The 26,269-nt window shown below is 37.2% G+C and overlaps 1 protein-coding gene across 2 annotated transcripts in view; it reads left to right on the forward strand.

The window, feature by feature from the left end:
* Window positions 1-26,269, forward strand: part of SPIRE1 (spire type actin nucleation factor 1) — a 184,907-nt gene that overhangs the window by 11,585 nt on the left and 147,053 nt on the right. For both annotated transcript variants that reach the window (XM_069468295.1, XM_069468296.1), the window contains exon 2: window positions 10,239-10,273. In XM_069468295.1, coding sequence (XP_069324396.1) covers window positions 10,239-10,273 — 35 coding nt within the window. The remainder of the gene's footprint in view (window positions 1-10,238; window positions 10,274-26,269) is intronic.

A 26,269-nucleotide genomic window follows, 5' to 3' on the forward strand; every position in this document is an offset into this window, starting at 1 on the left:
TCACTAGGGAAAATTTAATCCAAATCTACACAATTTATAAAAGGTAACACAACTTCCATTATCCCTGTCTTCTACACTGAAGTGTCAGAAATGTGACCCTGAGGCTGTTTTTCCCTTTTGTTCCTGCCTGTGGCAAAACAAACATTGCTAAATCATCAAGGGCACCTACCACCTCATATTTGTCCTTAGAATTCTTCTGAAGATAATATTCTAGACAGCTACTGCCATTCTGTTAGAATTGGTACAAGAGAAGAAAGCTGTTTACTCTATAAGCACTGAGTGTTGCCAAATTACATAAAATAGATAGTTTTGTTGAAAAAAATTATGCTGAAATGGAAGTAATTATTTTTCAGTGGAAAGCACTTGACATTTAATGATGTTTGTTCTCAGAGATAATATAAAATTTAGTTAATCATGGTTGCCAAATAGAAAAGTAATACTCTAATAATTAAGAACACATATTTTTAAAACTTGCATTTCTAATGTGGTGCCTGTAGTGGTTCAGGTTCTGGGGTCTGGACCAAACTTACTCCTAGATTTGTGGTGACGGTAGTGGTGATGATGACACCTAACTTCAGTGAGGAACAGAAATCAAGAGTGTTAGTTCTATAAAGGATTCAGCCCCAAAGAGGTCCAGTGTGTAGGGATGAGCAAGCAGAGCCAGAAAGTCAGGCAGTGGCTGCAATGATAGTGAGTGGTCTGTGCTGGGGAAGTCTGATGGGTTTTAATCACTGATGCAAGGTCCAAGGGGAGACTTTAGTCCCTGGGAAGGTGATGGCAATAGCAAGCCAAGGCTTTCGCTATTTTTTTTTTTTTTTTGATAAGTTAAGGGATTTACTTATAGAATCTAGGACAGAAAGTATGGACTATCCCAAAGATAAAGCAGAAGCCCACATTTAAGAATTAGGATAGAAGTCAGATTTATGGCAATGGTGATTTGAGGTTGAAGATTTTAGAGCCTGACTTGGGCAGAGTCCACAGGTGGGGATTAAATGGTCTCCAGGAAGGAGATTCAAGTTCTGTGAATAAATAGATGAAGGAATACTTTTTGTATAAGTGGCATTAAAATTAGAGGTTATAATCCTGATCAGGAATTCAGGGTCAAAATCAGCTATCTGTAAGAGCAAAGCAACAACATGTTACACAAGCAAATATATAATGTCTATATATACATTGGTACACTTGTTTAAAATAGTAAGATTATGCTCTGGATTCTATAAAACGTGATTAAACGTATTGCACACCGTAATTATGCAAGGGGTTCCTTTGTCCTTTAAAGTGGGTGTAAAGCTAAAACCATAAGCACAGCATTTTTTTCTTTGCCCACATTTATTAGTCGTGAGCAAGGGGCAGTAAACCAAGGTGTTACTTAACAAAATTTACTTTTAGTATTCCCAAACTTTTCCCTCTAGTGCAGACCCCTTGCTTCACTTTTGGGCACCCATTGGTTTCTAGTCTGTCCCTTACTGAGCTAGGAGAGATCTTTGACCTTCGATGACTCATTTTATTCTTCAGAGTGTGAGCCTCCTCCACTGTAAAAATGAGGGCTTTACACCACTGGTTCTCAGGTCTGGGCTTCAGGTCAGCATGTAGCATGTGTTTGATCTATATAAAACAAGTATGGATTAATTATAAGTATTAGTGAGATATTTCATTAACAATAACTTACTAGATTTTAAAAGGGCATTGTGAAGATTAGTTTGAATGACATGAATTTTTAGAAATATCCAGGGAAGTTTGGATGGATGTCTTTTGTCTTTTTTAATACTTTTCTGGCAGAGGGATTCAGAATAGCTCCATTGATCATAGCATTTCCTTTAAAAGTTGGAGTCCTTGTAAAAATGATTGTCAGAGTGTCTGAATGAAGTTTTCAACTAGAGTTAGTGTAAAGAGATGGAAAAAATTGTGATAACTAGGATCACTCTTTAGAGAGAGTGCTCAATTTTGGAAGAAGTACTTGAGAGGTAAGATAAGATCCCCCAAGGGTGTGCACAAGCAGTAAGATGACCACTAAACTACAGGAAGACAGCAGGGAGGAAAGGAGACTGGAGAGAAGTAGAAAAGGATAAAGGACTGTAACTCCTCCCTGTGAGCCCCCATATTCAGAGAAGCTTAACAGACTTACAAAATATCAGCTTTGTTCCACTCCCAGGCTAATGCAGCATGTATAGATGCAGGAGACTCCTGGAACTTACAGAAATTGGGTGGTGAGCTTTGCACTTACAGGTGCAGCCATGGGAAAGGGCTTGTTAAATTATACATAGCTGTCTGAGAGGCCAAGCAATCTCTTGAGTGACTTTTTGGGTTTGGAAGAGAAGAGTCTTTTTGACTTACTATTTTACTGGGGAGAAGGTTAAAAGACTTAAATGGTAGTAGGCCTAATAGTTATCAAGTACTTACTATATGATAGGCAACAGGGTCAACTATTTACGTTATTACTTTTGATCCTCACAACACTCCTGTGAGGTAGGTTCTGTTATTAACCTCCACCTTACAAATGGGGAAACTGAAGTGTGGAGGCCTTAAATTTAGGCAACAGCCCACATGGGATCCAACCCCCACAAAAAAAGTCTGACCCAAGAAGTCTTCCTCTTAACCACTCTGCTCTATTGCATGTGTGGTAGGTGACCTGTGGATGAGTCTTACCATGGGACATTCTGGATTGGATTAGTGGACTGTACACAGGGTAGCCTGAGGGTCTTGTTTGGGATGGTGAGAGGATATTCCATTGCTTTGGCTTTTTGATGATGTGTGTATTAGTTTTCTATAACAAATTACCACAAACTTAGTAGGTTAAAACAATACAAAATTATTATCTTACAATTCTGGTGGCCAGTAGTTTGAAGATAGGTCTTATGGATGAAAATTTAGGTGTTGGTAGGGCTGCGATCTTTCTGGAGCCTCCAGGGGAGAATCCAGTCCTTGCGTTTTCCAGCTCCTAGAGGCTGCTGCATTCCTTGGCTCCTGCCCTCCTTCCTGCAATCGTATGACTCCAGTCTCTGCTTCTGACGTCATGTCACCTTCTCTGACTCTCCTGCCATCCTCTTATAATATGGTGACATTGAGCCCACCTGGATAATTCAGTATCATCTCCCCATCTCAAGATCCTTCACTCTGCAGAGTTTCTTTTGCTGTGTGAAGTAGCATTCACAGGATTTGGGGATGAGGATGTGGATATCTATAGCGAGGCCATTATTCTGCCTACTACAGTCTTTTTATTAATGGATTGATTGTATAGATTGACGTCCAGGCTTTCTTATTTATTTATTTATTTTTTTGTCAAGTGAAGCAGTGGGAGTGGAGAAGGAACAAAGGAATCTGTAACTGCAGGCTTTGTTATTTTAAGTTTTGAGTAATAAGGGATGAAACGCCCCTTTCCACCACTCTGGCCTTGAGCCATTGCTATTCCAGTTGTTTGACCATTTAATGTCATCATCCTGAACACTGATGCATCAGGAGAGGAGTGAAGGTGTGCGTTAGGAGACTTTTGAGAGAGGTGTAAAATAAAAGGCAGTGGCTTTTAAAGATCTTAACGAACAGGTATAAAAATGAGTTGAATTTTAAAATCTTAGTATGATTTAGCTATTTTTTGTTTCAAAATCTATATCTCTCTAATGTTGTATAGTAAATATAAAAATTTAGGCCAGGTGCAGTGGGGTATGTCTGTAATCCTAGCACTCTGGGAAGCCAGCACAGGAGGATCACTTGAGCTCAGGAGTTCAAGACCAGCCTGAGCAAGAGCAAGACCCCGTCCCTACTAAAAATAGAAAAATTAGCCAAGCCTCATGGTGCATACCGTTAGTTGCAGCTACTTGGGACACTGAGGCAGGAGGATCACTTGAGCCCAGGAGCTGTGGTTGCAGTGAGCTAAGATGATGACACTGCATCAGGGCAACAGAGTGAGACCCTGTCTCAAAAAAAAAAAAAAAGAAAAGAAAAGAAAGAAAGAAAAAAGAAAAGAAAAGTATATTGTTTCTCTATAGAGCATTTTACCACAAGCATTTTTGAAGAATAGCTAAGATCTTTTTGTAATTTTGCTGTGCCAGTTTTACATAGGACTTCGTTTGCATGTCTCTTCATCCTGCGTCTTCCTACAGGTTATAATGATAAGAATAGCTAGTAGTTACTGAGCCCCAACAGTAGGCATCTGCAGGGCCCTTCAAAACATGTTTTGTTTTGTTGTTTTTTTTTTCATTTGATATCACGTTAGTCTCATGAGTTGTAGATATTTTTCCCTTTTTCCCCCTGGCCCATTCCTTCTGATTATTCCTTTTTTTGTAGACAAGAAAGCTGAAAACTCGGGAAGTATCTTATTTGAAGTCACATCACATAATTAGTAAGTGATGGAACTGAGATTCAAAGCCAGGATTGTACCTCTCTAAAGGCTTGTTCTTGATAGTCTTTCACACTACCTTACCAAGGCAGGTAAGATAAAGGCTTACTTAAATAAATTATTAAACATTAAAAGCTGTGAAGAAGAAAATTTATTGGCACAAAGGGCTATTAGTGCAATGGAACATTAAATTTTATTTTATTCTTCCTGATAGCTGGGACAAGAAGAGAGACTTGAAATATGTAATCTTCAGTTAGCAAGTATGCCAATTTTTCCCCATCTCTAGATGCTAAATTCCTGTTGGTCCTTGAGCATCTGTGCAAGTGACGTTGTGTGACATAGAGGATAATGATTTAATAATTTGACAATCAAAATAAAAGTATCCTTTATATGGCTGTTTTTGTGTCAAATGCATAACATTCCTTTTTCTATTAAAATATAGCTTGGCAAAGGTGATTTTGTTGGGAAAAATGGGTTTAAGCTAATAAATACATAGTTTTACTGTCCTAACTTTTGATCCATTCATGGCTTCCAAGTCCTCAGTGGCCACTGTGTTTGAGAAATTCAGATATGATTAGGCTATGGAAATTTTTTTATTGCTAAATTTTAGCCTGTTAACTATTCAAAACTATGGATTTTTTTTTTTCTGGTAATAATACAAAAGCTGTCCAAAAGCCTACTTAATATGCTACTTTCTTATAAAATTATCACAGTTATTAAACCAATGCTTATTGTTGATCAGTTGTGATGAAGTGTTTGAGAATATTATTCTTGAGAACATGGAATATGTTCAGGATGTCATTCTTTGTTCTTCTTACCCTACTTCACTCCCAGTTCAATCCATTAGCAAGTCCTATTAATTCTACTTCTAAATTATCTCCTGAATCTTTTCCTTTTCTTCCTCATCACTGCCATCATGCTGAGCTGGCTGCACCCCCATACCCCATTGCTCTCCAGGACGATGACAGTAGCCTCCTCGCTGGCCTTGAGCTTTCACTCTGGCCCTCTCCACTGCGTTCTCCAGGTAGTAGTGAGACTGACCTGGAAATACATCTGGAGTCAGCCAGAGATTCTTGCTTAGTGTCCTTCAGTAGCTTCCCATCATACTTAAAATCAAATCTAACCTTCTTATGCTATCTTTACTGGCCTGTGTGATCTGCCCCTGCCTGTCTTTCCACACACGGTTTATGCTACTCATCCACCAAACACTTCAGGGCCTATCACACACTGCCTGGTTCTGGAACAGGTTCTTCCTCTAGCCCTGTAGTTAGTTCTACCCAACTTCAAGTTCTCTGTTTAAATGTTGTCTCAAGGAGTCTTACCTGACCACCCTAAATTTGGTCATTTGTTTTTTCCTTTCTCCTTTCCCTTTTGTGTCCTTAATAGCATTTATCACCAGTTGTAATTATTTTGTTTGATTGCTTTTTTTTCTGGTCTGTGTTCACTAAAATGTAAGCCTTATGTGACAAGGAGCATGTCTGGTTTGTTCACTACTACAGTATGTCATCAGTGTTTGTCAATAGTACTTAGGTGTTCAATAAATATTTACTGAACAAATGAGAGTGGGGGAGGAAGCTGGCAGGAGGGCAGGGTGTATCTGTTGGTATCTCTTAGTTTTAGCATGAAAAAGAATACACTTTCACTTGTCAGATGGACCTAAACATTGTCAAAGTTTGGTCACATGGAGAAAAATTGGAGAATTATTCTGAGAGCCATTTATTTATCCTAAAAATTCTAAGGATTTAGATCCCTAAAAATTCTAGGGATTCTGTGTCTTTTTGGTGGACATAGTTTGCCTTTTGCTTATTTAGCTGATTTGAATTGTATTGATAATGTGATTGCATGATAATTCAGCCATATGTTGAGGTTTATACTTCAAAGATATCTAGCTACCTTAATTTAAAAATATTATTCATCCACATGAAAATCTGTAAATTTTTTTTTTTTTTTTAGACAGAGTCTTGCTCTGTCGCCCTGGGTAGAGTACAGTGGTGTCATCATAGCTCACTGCAACCTCACACTCCTGGACTCAACTAATCCTCCTACTCCACCTCCTGAGTAGCCAGGACTATAGGTGTGCACTACGCCACCTGGGTAATTTTTCCATTTTTAGTAGAGATGGGGTTTCCCTCTTGCTCAGACTTGTCTTAAACTCCTGACCTCAAGCAATCTGCCTGCCTTGGCCTTCCAGAATGCTACCACCTCACCCCGCCAAAATCTGTAAATTTTTTCTGAAACTGTGCCTTAATTTCCATCAGATAATTGTGTGGTCCATCAGAGATTTCAGAGAGCATGCTGTGTCTAATCCTAAACAGCCACAGCTATGAGTGAGCCTACTCACCAGTATTCTTCCTGAGCAGGCCTGCTGGACGGAATGATCTGATTATCAATATTTAAGATTTAAAATGTCTGCTGAAGATGACAGTGTTGTCTTAGTTGATGAATTCTTTATGACAGACATTTTACACCAGGACTAGTTGTTTCTTAAGGCTGTTTTTTATCAGTTTTTATAGGAAGATATTGGTTTTTCTATTTCCTGGTACATGAAGGGGACTTATCTAGTAAATCTTCAGAGCAGATCACATCTTTCAGAATGAGTAAAAAGAGGGGTTTAAAACACAGCCTTGATTCTTGCAGCATTATTAAAATGCCCATTCCTTTTGAGAAACACTGAGCTGATGTTTTGGTTTCCTGTGCAAATCATACCTCTTCCTAATGTGTAAGTACTTTTTTGATAACGTTGAAATATTTTGAAAACTTGATGTTTAAATACCATTTCAGATATTTCCTTTTATTTTACATCATCACATAGTTACTCTAGCCTTCTAATTAAACTCATCCTAATAAAATTATTTAATTGAAAGAACTAATTTACTATTTAATAATTTGAAGCCTTGGTAAGGCCTACCATCCTTTCAGTTACTGAAATCATAGGTCAAGTCACAGGATTTCTAGGTTTTAGAGGGATTCATTCCATAGGTCTGGTTCTGTGAAACAGAGGTGGCCAAGCCTTGAAGAAAGACTCAAAAGTTGTAAATCCCTTGGTGCTATACTGGCAGTTTCCAACTTAAGAAGGTGTTGTTAAGTCGCAAATAGGGAATGCATTTCCCCATTTCCCCAGAAACAATATAAATGGCAGTTAGCCTGGACAGCACCGCTTCGGTCCCCTCCCCTACCCCACCTACCCCTGGAGATAGGAATGGAGGTGTAGAATGAGAAAACCACACCAATGTGCATGAGTAGAAGTCAGGAACCTTGGAGTGTGCTCTTTGCTCTGTCACTAATTGTGTCATTATGTCAACTCATTTGACTCCTCGGGCTCTCAGATTACTCATCTTTAAAATGAATGGGTTGGGCAAGATTATTTCTAAGGTTCCTTTAAGCTCTGACATCATGTGATTGGGATTGTCTGATTCCTAGGTCAGTGTCTGGGCAGGGATTTGGATGGCAGAGCCGTGTAGGTGGTCAGGTACTTCGTATTTAACAACCTTTAAATATTTTTATGAGTTATTCACCAGTTCAAATTGGATAACCAAAAGCAGTTGTACACTTGCACAGAAAGTTTCGAATACTCTTACAGGAAAGCATTTTCAGTTTTATAATGGAGGTCATTGAAAAAAATTTTATTTCAGGGACTCTTGTGCACTTTTGACATCACTCTGTTATTCTTTAAACACTTCATGTTTTCAGGTACAAAAAGATGTTCCAGGCTTACCTTGTACTTTCCCTGTCCCAGCCAATTTCCCAGGGAGTCCTGATTCCATTGAGGGGGAATAGGTGTGCCCTTGCAAATAGGGTTCTCAGGGCTAGGAAACATATTGAAGTTGTATAATACCTCTAGTTCCAGTTTGCCACCACAGGGCTCTTGCTCTTACTTCTCAGGGTTTAGGTTTGTATATTGCTCCTCCCACAGTGTAAGCCGCAGCTCCTTCTTTGCTCAGTGCTACAATATATACGAAATAGTCTCAGAATTTTCACCAACAATACTACCAACAACAAACCTACTACATAAAATTCTAGATTTCTTTGCAATTCTCTTTGCCTTAAGAATATATCCTACAAAAGATGTAAACCCATGTTTTGGGGGTCTTACTATGTTGGCCAGGCTGGTCTTGCACTCCTGGCCTCAAGGGATCCTCCAGTCTCAGCCTCCCAAAGTGCTGGGAATATAAGCATGAGCCATCATGCCTGGCCATAAATCCATGTATTTTTTTCTTTTTTTTAAACAGCTGGAGGTTGTCAGATAGATCCATGTATTCTTTTTTTTTTTTTTTTTTTGAGACAGGGTCTCACTCTGTTGCCCGGGCTAGAATGCAGTGGCATCATCATAGCTCACTGTAACCTCAAACTCCTAGACTCAAGCAATCCTCCTCCCTAACTCCTTCTGTTACAGTCTGAGTAATTCTCCCTTCCTTCCTCCTTCCGCCCTGTACAAAATAGACACTCAGTAAATGTTTGCTCAGAGGCAGTCTGTGTCTTTCTTTGAGCTGTTCCTGTCCAAAAGTATTTTCCCAAGTTAAATTAATTACCACTGCTGTAGGAGTTAAGTATAATTAATCTCCCAGAAGCATTAATGGTCTGAATAAACAATCAGATGTTTGAATAAATAAAAAGTATGATATATGTAACTATGTAATATGTAATTTTATATAACAATACATAAATAAAATAATCATATTTATCAAACCCTATTATATAAAACCCTTAGATATTAACCTCATTTTATATCTATTCACGTAGTTTTTAATTATTTATTGCTTATGTATAATTTTTAATTCACAGAACCCCAAGATCTCTTGTTTTCTGGTCTCAGTTTCAGGCAGTGTTTCACATTAGGGACATTAGATGATGAGAAATTGTGGGTTTCAACTTTATTTTTTGTTTTAAGAATTGAGAGACATACGAAAGCTATTATTATTTTTCTTTGGTGGTGTCATAATAGACTCTAAGATATGTAAATTCTAGTTAAGTATTTAAAAAATAACCAGACTGATAGAACAACCAGTATGAGCTAGGTATAGGAGTAGTAGTCTGGGGAGAGGAAGAAATTAAGTGGGAGGATGATGTTGGGTAGAGGGAAAGGTATAGAGGTAGACGTATATTTGAACTTACGACAATGAAATCTAAGAAGAGTAGACTGGGGAAATTAAGTTTTCTAGTACCCAATATAATTGTTATCTGTTCTTTTTGTTAAAACTAATAAGTGATTCTTCTTTAAAATAGCCATTTTTATTTTTAAAGTGTGTCTTAGCCAAATTGACAGAAATACATAACTATACATGTTCCTTGATATTATGTATTTATTGGTGAAGAAGAGAAAATACTAATGTTGGTGCAGCTGAATATTGTTCAGTTCTAGTTATTTTTTAGATCATCCCCTATTAGAAGAATTACTAAAGTAATTATATAATTTTGCCTAATCATATATTAAAGAAAAACAACCATCATATATTTGAAACATTTCTCGTTACAATAATCACTGTACCTTTAAACTGGAAATATATTTGGGGAAAAGCCCAAGAGTCTTTTAAAGGTTTCTTAAGGTATATTTGAAATGCCTTTAAAGTATTTTAAGGTATTTTAAAAAGAAAGCAAGACTTTAAAAGTATTTTTACTTTCCTTTGATTTGTATATATGCATTTTAAATATATATATATGTTTTAGATCTTATTACAATTAAGCATATTTTTCTCATCTTTTTCTTTATTATTTCCTTATGGACCTATTTAAACTTAAATCTCTTAGGACCTTTAAGAATATTTTGTCATTTGTACCTTTTATTTGCATAGATATTTTCATAGATATAATAAAGCCATGGGTAGAGTAGCTCAAATTTTTTTTTTTTTTACCAATGATTAAAAAAGCTGAAATTCTTTGAAAGTAACTTTTTCTATTTTTATTACAGGTAAATTGGGGTATTCACATTGTACAGAAACAGAGGTAAGTGAAATGCTGAAATATTTCTTAGTGAAGCAGTTGCAGTCCTGTTTAGACTAACTTGTATCCTGAACTATCTCACTACAATTTCTTGGTCTTCTGATAGGATGTGTTAAAAGCAGGTATATATTTTCTGTATTTAGGAAGAGTAAAATGTAAAGAAAAATTAGTTATCTTGTCCATATTTTTATAATGTCAGGGTGTGTTATAAAGAATAACTTAATCATAGTTTAAAAATTTATTCTATTATTATTTGTGCAATTGAGTTAGCTAAGATCCAGAGCCTTTAATAAGAATTAGTTTAAGATCAATTTATTTTTTTCACAATCCAATATAGGATGTGAAATATAATAAAGACAGGTATGAAATATAATACAATGTAATGTGTAATATATGTGTAAATAATGTAATATATATGTAAATATGTATCTAATGTAAAATATATATGAAACATAATATAATAAAGACATCAATTAAATATGTTGTACTCCCATGGAGTAGTATAGGAAAAATAGGAGACTTGGAAACAGTGTTTTAGTAAGATGAATAATGAGTTAAATGCTTATTATTTGTATAGGTAGGTTTATTATTTTTTAATGGTTTAAATAGTTTTATTCAAAATTCTGATTGTGAAATTAAGGAGATTCTATGTGTCCCTTGCAGGAATTTCAAGTATGACACTGAAGTACTAGGGCAGCATATATGTATGGTATTGTTTTCGGTAGCAGTTATATCATCCTTAGATTAGGGGTGGTAGGTATTTTGTTAATGGCAATGCCTACATAAAGGATTTAAGAATTTATATTTCTAATTTTATAATGCATCTAAATATTGATATAGGATTTAGTAAATTTTAATTGTTTTAAGTAAAATGCAGGTTTCTTAAGGGATTATATTTTATAATAAAAATAATTTATTTTTTGCATTCAATTAATTTTTATATTTTCTATTCAACTTTGAAAGTAGAGGTAATTTTTCCACATTGGTCTAAAAATAGGCAAGAACTTAATATTTTAATATTGTTAGAGTTTTTGATATATTATTCAAATGATATAAAGGAGTAGGATTTGATTTGAGTTAGAAGATACAAGTTTTATCTTGGGGTTTCTGGGTGTGTATCTTTCCAGCTATGCAATTTTGAGCAAGTAATTTTTTCTCTCAAAACTTTGTCTTTCATATAGATAAAACGTTAACCTAATAGAGTTGTGTAATTTTAAAGAGATACTATATATGAAAATGTTTCATAAACCCTAAAGGCACTTATTGTAAATTAAGATGATACATATATAGAAGCATTCATCTGCATTATAGGTAATGAAATATGAAGATTTTACATACAAGGCATATTTATAAGCCTCATTATTCTGTCTTATTGTATTGTCATAAAATCAGCATGGTTTTAACATTAGCTTGGTACTCACTTTGTATAAGAGCATAAATTCATTTTATCTGATTGGTAGCCACTATTCTTTGATCTGTAACTTAGGTCACCAAAAGAATTGGAATCTAGGCCGGGCGCGGTGGCTTGCACCTGTAATCCCAGCACTTTGGGAGGCTGAGGCAGGAGGATGGCTTGACCTCAGGAATTCCAGACCAGCCTAAGCAAGAGCAAGACCCGTCTCTACTGAAAATATTAATAGAAAAAATTAGCCGGGCATGGTGGTGTGGGTCTGTAGTCCCAGCTACTCGGGGGCCAAAGCGGGAGGGTCGCTTAAGCCCAGGAGTTTGGGGTTGCAGTGGGCTATGATGATGCCACTGCAGTCTACCCAGCCCTCTAAGGAAGAGGTTGGGATTATGGATGGTTATTTATCTATACCGCTAGAATTTTTTTTTTTTTAAAAAAATAAGAACATCTCTGTGTTATTAGTCTGGTAATTAGAATAGTAAGGGAGGCAGTAGAGGCAGTGGGAACTACTTTTTTCTCGAAGTTTGGTGACATGAAAGAAGGGAAGTAGCAAGTTTGTTGTTGCTTTTTGTTTTCTAGGTTAGGGAAGATGGTACAGGTGGCAGTGGTGAGGGGACCAGGGAGAGCGAGGCAGAAAGTCCAGGGTCGGCGCATATCTGATGAGGACACTGGCCTCTGGAAAGCTGGCTGCCCCGCAGGGCTCCTGGGAACCACGGTGGGCCAGGGCTCTGGCGTCTCTGAGGCTCCAGAGGATCTGCAAGGTCAAAACCATTTCACAGTACTACTAGGACACCACTGGCCTTTGTGCTTTCCTTCTCCTAAGCATGTGCAGAGCAGTTTCCGAGGCCTCTTGCCGCGGACTGTCAGTCTGACCGCAGCAGCAGATGTGAGATCTGGCTGCTGTTCACTGAGCCCTGCAGGGAAGGGTTTGGCAAAAATGTAAAACAATACCACCCTTCTCACTGGTTTTTGTTTTTGGAAAATACAGCTTTTTCCCCATAAAAATGTTATTAACATATAATGGGTTTAAATAAATTAATAAGTTTTTTAAATCTCAGTTTTAACTTCTAATACAGTAAATGTTGATAGACTAGATAGCTCACATAAACAAAAGCTCTTGGGACTCCTCGGTAATTTTCTACAGTATAAAGGGGTTCTAAACCCAACAAGTTTGACAGCTGCAGGTGGGAGCACGGATGGCAAAGGTACCTCTTCCTTAGATACAGAATTGTGGAGTAAGAGGAAGTTTGAGATTCCTGGGTCAACGCGGGAAGTCCAGAAATCCATGCCGCCAGGATCTAAGCCCTTCTTTTTCATCAGCAAGAAGGCAGGCTCAGTCCTGGGGGTGAGGCTGTGCTGGGCAGAGGGGAAACTGCTGGAGCCTCTCTAGGTGTGCACATTGTTCTGTTGAGCAAAGAGGTCCCAGTTCCCTGTAAACACCCATGGAGCTCCTGCCCCTAAGTCCAGACTAGAGTTGTGTGGGTGAGTAGCTGCGGAGGACCGGTGCTCCTGCCCTGGGCAGCCTTTTTGAATGGGAGTGGGGGGTGTTGCACAGCTCTTGGCACCACCCTTTCCTACTCTCTTCTCTGCCTTGGATTCCCCATCATGCCGGGTAATTGTGAAGGTAGAGCACTCAGCATCCTAGTGGCAAATTATTATCCCTAGTTGGGAGGTGTGAGGTTTCCTAGGAGGGGTAAGGAAGCAGGACTCTGCAGACCTGCTAGGGAAAACAAAAATCTCTTTATCTTCTGGGGTTTTAGGACCCTCCTCAAGTCATATAGTTGAAATATAGAACATTAAGTATTCAACGGGGTTTATTTTAATAGTTTCTGCAGTACATAAAAATCATGTTATAAGTGATTTCCTAGTTTTATTTATAATTGTCTTTTTAATACTTTTCTTATATTTGTAAAAATTGAACTAAAATTATGAGTTTAGGGAAAGCAAGGAGACCAAAAATAGGCATTTGATCAACTTACATGATCTTTTTTTTCAAGATGAGCTAATGTTTCCTAAAATCAAGTATTTTCCCCTACTTCTCATTGTTTGGAAAATGTTTTAATGTGCTTGATTATACTAGCATTTTCTAGCATTTGAATTCATGAAGGGAAATCTTACATATGATTTGTTTTAAAGGACATGCAAATTTTTTATGTTTAGTAGACAGTTTAATTTTTCCCTACAACTTTTTTCTATTTTTTGAAGGTATAATTTACACACAGTAAAATTTGCCCCTTTTTATTTACAATTCTTTGAGTTTTGACAGACGTGTTGTTAACCATCCCCATAATCAAGTTCCATCGTCCCCTAAATTCCTTCATGCCCCTTTGTAGTCATTCCTCCCCCTCCTCCCAGGCCCTGGAAACCACTGATCTGTATGTATGTTTTCCTTACAGTTTCGAGAAGGACATGTAATTTAAATAGTGTGTGACCCACATTTCTCCCTTCCTAGAAGTGTCTCTCAACTCAGACTAGTAACTTATAAACTCTTGAATGACTAACCTGTACTTGTGGGCACGGAAGCAGTTCTGATCCAGATTTAGGGGTAGCTTTTACTCTCATTTTATAAATTTTTCCTAGTGCCATTATTTAAATAGTTTTGTGAATTATAATCTTATTTTTGAAGAAAATTGCTTAGTACTTAATACTAAAACATAACTGATTTGAATTTTCAAGTATTTTAATTTAAGCTTTTTTTTTAGCTTTCCAAATTTCATCACATTCTTGTCTCCTGTTAACCTCCACTAATTATGTAGCACTCAGAGGTCCTATCCCTTTAGCAGGAAAGAAGGTTAAATGAATAACTAGAACAATCCTATTCCCTTGGTGGATTAGCTATATTTTAAGTGGAATAGGTTAAAGTATTATATAAAGCTAAATTAACCGTTATCATTAATCTTCATAGAGCTGGTTTGTAAAAATCATGCCATAGTAGAAAAATTTAAGTGTTAGTGAGGGAAACTATTAAAAAGATTCATGTTCACATCTTAGAAATAAAGTTCATATATACTGTGCATAAATTCCTATTCTGTGTTTCATTCCTACATGCATCTTTAAGAAACACTCTAGAGCTTACATTAATAATATATGCTAGGTACTGTTACAGACATTAAATAATTTGATCCTCATAACAAATTTATGTAGTAGATACTATTATTATTTGCATTTTAAAGATGAGAGCTCAAGTATAGAGGTTAAGTAATTTGCCCAAGTTCATATAGGCAGTAAGTAGCAGAACCACTTATCTCTCTACCTTTCAAATGTTTGTCTTTATCCAGCCTGTATTCATCTGCAGTATAAGGCATTTACATAATGGTTAGACTTAATTTAGTGCCTCATTTGAAACAGTGAAATGTTTGTGTGTCTCCTTATTCTGTATATGCCTATTATCTATGACTACTTCAGTACTCGGCATTATGTGGCCAGGGGATGTGGTCCCACTAGATGTAACCTGGGCAAAGGTGTAAACATAGTCCATGAACCTTTGACCCCATAGGTTAGGTGAGTACAGGGTCTGTACTGTAGGAACTTGTGAAGCACTCTGATTCTAAGTTACTTAGAATGTTTCAAGAAATGTTCTACATATTTGAACCTCCTGGGAAATCAGACTTAGAATTGGTCTGCTCTGGGAGGAACCCAGAGATCTTGAGATGGGCCGAGAAATACATGAGTTGATATCTTGGACTTACTCCATTCTGGTTATCTACAGTTTTGTTTTGTTTTTCCTTCCATTTTTCTATTTTTTTTTCTTTTTCTCCTCTTCATTTCCATGGAATATCTACAGTTTTTGACCCAAACTGTATATGAGAATTTTTTATGTTTCCTGAGCATCTTAGAATAAACTATCAAAGGCAGTACATGGGATTTGCTGCTTTAATGCAGAGTATAACATTTTAAAATGTCTGTTTTATCATTAGCTAGATCAGCCCACTATACTTGATCTCCCCTTTGGCTGATTTAGGTAACAATTGGATGTGTGTTGCCTCTTTTACTTGACAATGGGCAGTCCTTAGTTAATTTTAAAAGTAACTAAAAAAATCTAACCTGAAGAAGTATGCAGTATTTTTTATGTAAATATTTACATGTGTATATGACTTTAGAGCTGCATAAATGAGGCTGTTTTATATGATTGTGAAAATAGTATTTGATACCAAACTAAATCTTGGAATAGCTTGCTGAAACAAGTATTATTATCACATCTGCTCTCTTAGGCAGATGGCTTTGGCTGATCTTATACTTTATGGGTTTATAAATGGAATTGCATGAAAAGCTAAAATGATGATATGTGTTGTCTAAAAGGATTGGAAGAATAAGCTCTATTAACTGCTAGTAACAACAGCATTTTCTCCTTGTTCAGCAGGCGAAGAGAAATAGTTAGGAATGCTCACATTTTACTTTCTATCTTTTTGGGTTAAAGACCCCAGACATGCCTGAATTCATATCGCCATTTGATAGACATTAACTTACATGGTCTGGAAATCAGTTTATGTCTTCACAGAAAATTTTGTCTATGTGTCACTTGCTACTTCGGAGTGTCAGGTTAGTAGAGGTTCTAGCAGAGGGGTGTTATGGTGAGATAACATAGATTTCATGTATTATCAGACATAGACTGGGGCATTATGATAGCCTGGCACACTTGAAATTCAATCATCCTTCCCCCACCCCCACTCAGATAGTGTTTATTACTAAAATGGCCTTTCTGGGTTATAGTCATAGATGCCTGTGTCAGGGGACATGATTTGACCATAGGATACAGAATTTATACAAGCAGTGTTCCTTTGTATAGTCTTTACTATATCTGAAGACAAATGATAGTATGTCTGGCAAAGGATTTCAGACTAACCAAAATTATCTGGGAATAAACATTTTATAATTACTCTTGAAAGAGTAGAAAGTTTATCCTATAGGTAACTTAAACACCTCCCAGTACTTTGATATGAGTACGTAGAATATTTTATTAATAATTTGCCATATCAGGGCCGTATCAGTCTGCCTTAATGAAAAGTTACAATGTTTTTAATAAAATAAAACTTCATAGTATTTTTCAGCATGCATAATCAATGTGGAAAGGGGCCCAATTTTTATTTCTTTTTTCAAAATACCTTTATTCATTTGTAGAAATGATGTATATTTGTTGTAAAAACTAAAATATCATAGAAAAGTAAAAGAAGAACGTAAAAATCACTTCATACCCTACCATCTAGAAATAATGGCTGTTTAGAATATTCTTCTAGACATCTCTTCCCATATGTAAATAATTTTTTTTTTACATCTTTTTTTTTTTTATTTCATCTTATTATTATGGGGGATACAGAATTGCAGGTTACATACGTTGCCCATGTACCGCCTTTCCCCCCAAGTCAAAGCTCCAGGCGTGTCTGTTCCCCAGACAGTGCGCTTTGCACCCATCATGTAGGTATATATTGTAAATAATAATGTTGACATATTAGTTGAGCATCCATTATGTGCCACTCTTAGAGTTACATGCATCTTTGCATAAAAAACAAACTTGGCTTTAAGGAGTTAGCCAGGCTAAGGGAAAGGATTTAGATATATAGGGTAGAACTTTCCAAGCAGAAGGACATCAGAGTGAAGATTCTGAAAGAGCTAGCTGTTTTTGAAACTGATGGAGAATGTGAGGGAGAGTTATAGGAAATGTAGGGAAGACAAGCTGATGCCAGGTCCTACCGGTCGCATTAAAGATTGGGCGTAGGTACGTTTTCTCTTCAAGGGAAGAAGCATTTCTGTCTGAAATTTTCTTCTATTTTCTAGGGTCATTCCTCTTTTGATGTGTGTTCTTTATTTGCTGTTTGCTTATGTTCTTTTTTTTTTTTTTTTTTTTTTTTTTTGAGACAGAGTCTCACTTTGTTGCCCAGGCTAGAGTGAGTGCCATGGCATCAGCTCACAGCAACCTCAAACTCTTGAGCTCAAGGGATCCTCCTGTCTCAGCCTCCCGAGTAGTTGGGACTACAGGCATGCACCACCATGCCCGGCTAATTTTTTCTATATATATTTTTAGCTGTCCATATAATTTCTTTCTATTTTTAGTAGAGATGGGGTCTCGCTCTTGCTCAGGCTGGTCTCGAACTCCTGAGCTCAAAGGATCCGCCCACCTCGGCCTCCCAGAGTGCTAGGATTACAGGCGTGAGCCACCGCGCCCGGCCTTTTTTTTTTTTTTTTTTTTGAGACAGAGTCTCACTCTGTTGCCCAGGCTAGAGTGAGTGCCGTGGCGTTAGCCTAGCTCACAGCAACCTCAAACTCCTGAGCTCAAGCGATCCTCCTGTCTCAGCCTCCCGAATAGCTGGGACTACAGGCATGCACCACCATGCCCGGCTAATTTTTTCTATATATATTTTTAGCTGTCCATATAATTTCTTTCTATTTTTAGTAGAGATGGGGTCTCGCTCTTGCTCAGGCTGGTCTCGAACTCCTGAGCTCAAACGATCCGCCCACCTCGGCCTCCCAGAGTGCTAGGATTACAGGCGTGAGCCACCGCGCCCGGCCGTGCTTATGTTATTTTTTGGGGTAGTATTTTATGCATTCATTATTTCGTCAGTTTGTGTATTATTTAGTTAAATTTTTATTGTGATCATACAAATGCGGTTGTATAAATGGATTTGGGAACATACCCAGCTGACCCGTGATAAGCATACAGCCTACCTAGGAGAAGCAGAAATGCCCTGGCAACCGAAAGAAGACCTAGGCTGTGCCGTGGAGGTCAGTCAGTGGTCAGTGTGACAGATGGAGTGACTGGGGAATAAGAGATGGACAAGGAAGCTCGGTGGAGGCAGATTAAGAGAGCTTCTGCTATTCAGTGTGGTGTCTCTTGACATCTTCCCTCAATTTGATAGGAATTTTACTATAGTTGGCAGATATCATAAACTACAGTTTTAAGAAAACTACCCATTGCCAGCAAAATTAGATAATTTACTTGGTGGTGTGATCATTACCTAATTTTTTTGATGATAGTATTTTTTAATTTTTTTAACAGCTTAATCAAGATGTAATTCACAAACCATACAGGTTACCCATTTAGCCAATTCAGTGGTTTTTGTGATATTCAGAGTTGTGCAACCATCATTACAATCAATTTTAGAGCATTCTTGTCTCCTTATAAAGATACTAGTACCTTTTAGCTGTTATCTCCTGGCCCCAGCAACCACTAATCTACTTTCTATATGTATACATTTGCCTATTCTGGATATTTCATATAAATGTAATCATATAATATGTGGTCTTTTGTGGCTAGCTTCTTTCACTTAGCCTGATGTTCAGGGTTCATCCATATTATAGCACATATCAGTACTTTATTCCTTTTTATTGCTGAATAGTCCACTGTATGGATATAGCATATTTTGTTACTCATTCATCAGTTGATGTACATTTGAGTTGTTTTCACCTTTTGGCTATTATGAATAATGCTGCTATTAACCTTTATGTACAAGTTTTTGTGTTGACACAGGTTTTCATTTCTCTTGAGTATATACCTAGGAGAGGAATTTCCGGGTAAACTGGTAACTCCACATTTTAACTTTTTGAGGATTTTCTAAACTGTTTCCAAAGTAACGCCATTATTTGACATTCCCACCAGCAGCATTCGAGGTTCTGATTTCTCACATCCTTGCCAGCATCTGTTGCTCTCTTTTTGATTCTAGCCATCCTACACTTGATCTTAGCCAAAGGGCTGAGAAGTGATGATTCTAGCCATCCTAGTGGGTGTGAAGTGGTATCTCATGTAGTTTTGATTTACATGTTTCTGATAACTAATGATGTTGAACATGTTTTCATGTGCTTACTGACCATTCATATATCTTCTTTATAGAAGTGTCTATTCAGATCCTTTGCCAATTTTTTAATTGGGTTATTTTTCTTTTTGAGTTTTAAGAGTTCTTTTATATACTATAGATACAAGTTCCTTATCAGATATATATTTGTAAATATTTTCTCCCATTCTATGGGTTTTCTTCCCACTTTCTTGATGGTGTCCTTTGAAGCATAAAAGTTTTTAATTTTGATGAAGTTCAATGTATCTATTTTTTCTTTTTTTGCTTGTGGTTTGCTGCCGTATCTAAAAATCCATTGCCAAATCCTAGGTCATGAAGATTTGCACCTATGTTTTAATTTGAGAGTTTCAAAGTTTTATCTCTTACATTAAGGTCTTTCATCCATTTTCAGTTAATTTTTGTATATGGTGTGGGGTAAAGGTCTAACTTCATTCTTTTACATGTAGATACACAGTTGACACAGCACTGGTTCTTGAAGAGACTATTTTTTCCCTATTGAATGGTTTTGTCACCCGTGTCAAAAATCAGTTGACCATAGATGTATGGGTTTATTTCTGGACTGTCACTCCTATTCTGTTATGCCAGTGCCATGCTGTCGTGGTTACCAGTGCTTTGTAGTAAGTTCTGAAATTGGGAAATGTAAGTCCTCCAACTTTGTTCTTCCTTTTTGAGATTGTTTTGGCTATTCTAGGTTCTTTGCATTTTCATATGACTTCTGAAGTGTAAAGTGTAAATTGTGAGTCCCCTAACTTCTGACAAGGAAGCCAGCTGGGATTGTCATAAAGCTTGCCTTGAGTCTGTAGATGTCTTTGGGTAGTATTGCCATGTTAACAACATTTAGCTTTCAGACTCATGAGCACAGGATGTCGTCCCATTAACTTAAGTCTTCTTCAGTTTCTTTCAATAATGTTTTGTACTTTTCAGAGAATTTTATGCTTCTTTTGTTAAGTTTATTCTTAAGTATTTTATTCTTTTTGATATTTTGGGAGAAGGTTCTTTTTTTATTTCAATAGATTAGGAGTGCAAGTGTTTTTTATTGCATGGATGAATTGTATAATGCTGAAGTCAGGGCTCTTAGTGTACCTATCACCTTTTTGTTATTATAAATGAAATTGTTTTCTTAATTTTATTTTGAGATTGAAATTGTTCATTATAAGGATATAGAAGTACAATTGGTTTTTGTATTCTGCTACCTTGCTGAATTCATTTATTAATTTTAATAGTTTTTTGGTAGACTGCTTAGGATTTTCTATGTACAAGATCCTGTCATCTATGAATAGAGATAGCTTTACTTCATTTACTTCATTTCCAATTTGGATGCTTTTTTTTTTTCTTTTCCATATTCTTGCTGTTTCTTTTTAAAAATTGTTTTTGTGGGGCTCAAAATTAGAGGGTGGAGTAACCTCCCAAACTATTTAAATAATTTATTTGAAAGCTCTTTTATGAAAAAATATTTAAATATTTGTGTTATATAAGAGAATATGTGAGAGAATGTTTATATAATTTATATTTTACGTGGAAATGTATGTGTTTAAACAAACGTTTTGGTTTGGCCCATTGTAACTGAACTTGGAGCTGTTTTTGTTTCCCCTTAGTATCATTTTCTCTTTAGAATATCAACTTTTTAGAATATAAAGTTAAAAGGTATAGATGGCTTTCAAACTGGTTAATGACTGACTTTACCTGTTGAACTTTCATGTTTCTATTCATAGAGTTTTCATTTGACATAACTGCTTATTTTTCTTCAGCAACAGAAAGTTTATGAGACAGTTTATAGATTGTGGCCTGTAGGTAATTAATAAGTACCTTGCCTGCCTTGTAGTTTGAATCTGTTATCTAAGGGGAAATTCTCATGGATAGATAGAAAGAGATCTTAGGAAAATGAAATGAGTTGTGAAAGGAAGGAGGAATTATAAGTAAAAATGTAAAAACTTTTCTTAATTCACCCGTCATTTGTTGAGCACTTGCTATTTACAGTCCCTGTTCTAAAGCATAGGTGACACAGTTCTGCCCTTAAAATTTTCAATTTTGCTGGAATGTTGCCTTTACAAAATGAATAAAAGGCATTGTTGGTTTATCAGTAATTTTAACAAAAAGTAGCACATGAACATGTTACATCACTGAATAAGTCAACAGAACCTGAGCTGGTTTGATTAAACCACTATCTAACCTAGTTTTATTCTCTTCCTCCCATAGTTTTTGAATTTAAACACTGGGTCAATTTGGATGCTCCGCTGTGCCACTACCTACACAAGAGTTGCAAATAAGCACAGTATAGCAATCAAAAGTATTTAGAAAGTATCTCTTGAAGGATTTTATGGTAGATCCATTTTATAGGTTGTAACAATACTTACTAAAATTCTCTTTTAAAAATTCTTCAACTCCCTCATCCCTTGTGGCTGCTCTACCTTCCACCTTGCACCTCAAGCAAAACTCACCACCCTATACCTGTGCACATCACCCCACTTTCCCTGGAGCCCAGCCTGTCTGTGATCCTCTCTTTTCCTTGCCCTTTGTTTTTTCCATTTCAGCTAATATCTAGATTCTCCACTCCAAATGGAGTCCAGGATCAAGGGGCTGATATCTTTCTTCCTTTCCCTGTTCCTTTCCTCTCTTCACCTTGATCCTGGGTCTTTCTTTTCATTTTCTCCATTCTATACCACAAAAAAAAAAAAAAAAAAAAGCAAAACAAAAAAAAAAAACTTTAATATTGACCGCCAGATTATCTTTGGAAGTGGCCACTGTTGTTTTTACAGAGGTCATTGGTGATTGGAAGGGAAGAGGGCAGAATGTGAGACTGCCTAGAAATTTCTATTCAAAGAGCTGTTCAGTTTTCTGTTTTAAAATACTTTGTTCTGGAAGGGACATAGGCCATTTTAAGAATGGAAGAATGGGAGAATTCTGCAGTCCATGACAAGCTGTAAAAGGTTGCTAAGGAGATTCCTATGAGGAGTAGTATTTAAATGATCTGTAACTGAACTCTGACTTCTAAGGGCAGGAAATGAAAGGAAGGGGGCTTTTTTATTTCACTCCTTTAACATTTTAGGAAGCAAACAAAAGCAAGAATTTTCTTTTTCCTTAAACAGAAATAATTTTGTATAAAATTAACTCATGTTGTTTTAACATGATATTTTTAAACATTTTATTGAAGTATAAAACATTGAAAAAGTGCACAAATTGTTAAGTTACAGCTTGATGAATTTTTAAGGATGGTGATCATATTGTATTTTAATGTCATTTAATATATCCTATTTCTTGTCTTTGAAAAATGTTATCTTAAAATTTTTGATTTTATTGTGAAGATCAAAGTGATAATTTCAAAGCAGTGCAGAGATTTTGTTTAGTTTTTGTTTTTAACAGCATGTTATATTCCCTCACCTTCTTTCCCAGTCTCTAGCTTATTAAAACAAAAACCAGAGGAAGAATTTCTTCCAGGGAGGAAAGAGTCATTCTGTTTGGAACTGGTCTAGAGCAGCCCTGTCCAGTAGAACCAGCCACACTTCGGGTGCTCTGTACATTTGGTTAAAGGAGTAGGTAGAAGGAGGAATAGAAATGTTTAAGCAATGAGAAATTTGAAGGGACAAGAAAAGTTTTAGTCCTGAATTATCTTCAAAAATCTTGAAGCATAGTGAGAAGTCAGAAGCAGCATGTTGAGGGACTTGGTTAGAGGCAAAAGAGTAAAAGAATATTCTCAAGAAGCAGAGTAGATTCTAAGTAGGCACTGGGGAGAGAGGTTTACGGGAATAACTCTGCTAATTGAAGAAAGTAGATTGCAGTGGCACATTAGTCAGAGGTGTCATTACCAAGTCCTTGAAGATGCTATTGAATACGAGATTTTAAAAAGCAAACAAACCTTTATTGAGCATCTGCTGTGTCCAGGCTCTCTTCTAGGATTTGGATACACCAGTGAACAATACAGACAAAAGTCTTGGTCCTCAAATGTTTCTTTTTTTTTTTTTTTTGAGACAGAGTCTCGCTCTATTGCCCAGGCTAGAGTGCGTGCCATGGTGTCAGCCTAGCTCACAGCAACCTCAAACTCCTGGGCTCAAGCGATCCTCCTGCCTCAACCTCCCAAGTAGCTGGGACTACAGGCATGCGCCACCATGCCCGGCTAATTTTTTCTGTATATATTTTTAGTTGGCCAGATAATTTCTTTCTATTTTTAGTAGAGACAGGGTCTCGCTTTTGCTCAGGTTGGTCTCGAACTCTTGACCTCGAGCAATCCTCCCGCCTCTGCCTCTCAAAGTGCTAGGATTACAGGTGTGAGCTACCGCACCCGGCCTAAATGTTTCTAGTATAGTAGGAACAGGCAGACATAGACATAAGTAAACTATAGAACATTAAAAGGTGCTAAGTGCTGTGGAGAAGGATCTGTGATGGGGAGTGGAGGTGGTGGAAAGTTGCAGTTGTTGGTAATGAGGAGGCCTAAGGTATTGTCATGGCAGTGAGTGGCTGAGGTTGGGAGGAGGACAAGGTCATCAGATAGAGGAGTTCACAGAAGTGAGAGGCCAGGGTGTTGGAAGGTCCTGCACGTGTATATTCAAACTACCAAGAATTAGAGGAGGGTGACAGTAAACCAGCAACTAACATTCTTGTGATACGAAGGGGTGACTTGGGGAGCAATTGATGACAGCGATAGGAGGGGTAGTAGGTGTGTAGTAGGTAGACAGTCTGGTTCCACGCTGGAGAGCTGTGAGGAAGAACGAGGGGAATGTTGAGGTGCAAGCAGGACCTCCTTCCCAATTCCAGGCCAAGATTGGAGAATTGTGAGAGAAAGAACAGCTAGGAGCAGCATTGACCTGGGGAGATTCATGCTTAGGTTAGAGCAAGAAGGTGAAGGGGAACCTTGAGAGAAGCCAAGATCTAGGGCACTGTTACTTCTGGAGGGCACACCGGAAGCCTTTCAAGAGTTGGGGAGGGGTGGGCAATAGGCACGGAAGAAGGGGTAGAAGAGGCATGGCCTTACGGGAGGCGGACAGTGGGAGCCTATGGCTTTGTGCTTGGGGACACAAGACAAAATGATGTCAGCCTGAGTGCTTTCACTACAGATAAGGTGATGAGGCTGCAGATACTGGAAAGTAGGGAGAGGGGAGCGCCCTTTTGACTCTTGCAGATGGAAGTTCCCAAAAATAGGTCTCAAATAGGTGCCACTAGAATAGACCCTCCCTAGCTCCTCCTTCATAGTAGAGGAGGCAGTTTAGGGAAAGAAGAGATGTCAAGCCAGCCTTTCTTACCAGGGTAATGACAAGGAGAAATGACTAGGAGAACTGAAGACAAATGTTATTTCTTGAATTTGGTGTGTTAGTAAACTGGCTCTCAAAAATAACCTCCCAAACACAAATTTCTGTGGTGTAAGTACTCCGACCTTTCCAATTTCAGGCTATCAGAGGTTTAACTAACCAGCTGGTAAAATTCCTGAATACATGACAGCCTGTCTGTTGGTGGTCATCAGTATGAGCTCTCTAGCATGTCGTATACTCTAGAGTTGACTCTGTTTTCTTTAAAATAGTTGTGTACCATTTGGGTGCTTTAGAGTCAGACCAGAGTACTAACTACTAATCCTCAATTTTTCTTTTTTATAACTCATTACCTTATTGAACCTCAGTTTCTTTGTCTGTAAACTGAGGATATTGCCACCTGCTCTTGAGTTGTTGTAAGGATTAGAGAATAGGTAGAACAGCAGTTCCTGGAATGGCAGGTACTATTGTTATTATTATTGTCATCACCTTAATGTAAAGCTTTGTTACAAAGGAACTCAATTACCAGAGAGATATACCTGTATTTTCATATGCAAAGGTAGCAGTAGAGATGGCAGTTAACCTTTTGGAGAGCAGTTGGGTAATACATGCCCCAAATGGGTGATAAGAATATGGGCTTAATCCAGTAATTTTACTTCTAGGACATTTTCCAAAGAAAATAAGCATCTGTGCAAAAATGTAGCAAGAAGGTATTTATTTGCAACACTGTTTATAAGAGGAAGGTTAGAATCTACCTAAATGTCCACTGTGCAACAAAAGACTCTACATTATTAAAAACAAATGGATAGAATAGAATTATGTGGAAAGGTGGTCCATTGTAGTATAAAACACATACAAAATAGTAGGTACTGTATGGTCCAATTGTATAAAAATATGCAAAGAATATGATCTGAAGGACAAATGGAGTTATTGTCTTAACAGTTGACAGTGATTGCCTCAGAGATAAATTTTTTAATATTCTTTTAGATTGCTTGTATTTTCTGAGATTTATAATGAATATGTTTTGCTTTTGTAATAAGAAAACAATAAAAGAGACTGTGTGGGTGTACACACACACCCTAACGATGGAAACATACACTTAGCTTTCTCCTTCGGCATGAGTGACTCTAGCTGTCTCCTCCATTCTGCTGTCAGAACCCAAGCGCGGTCCCATGACTAAGGCTGGATGAGGGGCAAGGCGGGCAAAGAACTGGGCTCATTGCCTGAGGGGCCTGGCAGCAATTCAAGAACTACGGGTTAGTTGATTCCCATAAAATTGAGTCTCTTTAGGATCTCAGTGATTTTTAGCTAGGAGAGGAAATCAAAATAGGGTTGAGATGGAAAGCGTCTACTGAAGGCAACTAAAAAGAAAAACATGGAAGATGTGAGGGAAAGTTAGCAATTACAGTCCATTCTAAAAAGATGAACCGCTGTTTCTTTTAAAGTCTTTCCATGACTGTTGTTGACTTAGCACAATCCATTTTTGAAAAACAGGACCTTGTGATTGTCACAAGTTATTCAAGCAATTAGAAACCAGGAAATTTACTCTTGTGTAAAATAGTCCATGAGTCAC

The sequence above is a fragment of the Eulemur rufifrons genome, chromosome 5 (genome assembly GCF_041146395.1).
Source record: "Eulemur rufifrons isolate Redbay chromosome 5, OSU_ERuf_1, whole genome shotgun sequence".
In the NCBI taxonomy this organism is placed as follows: domain Eukaryota; kingdom Metazoa; phylum Chordata; class Mammalia; order Primates; family Lemuridae; genus Eulemur; species Eulemur rufifrons.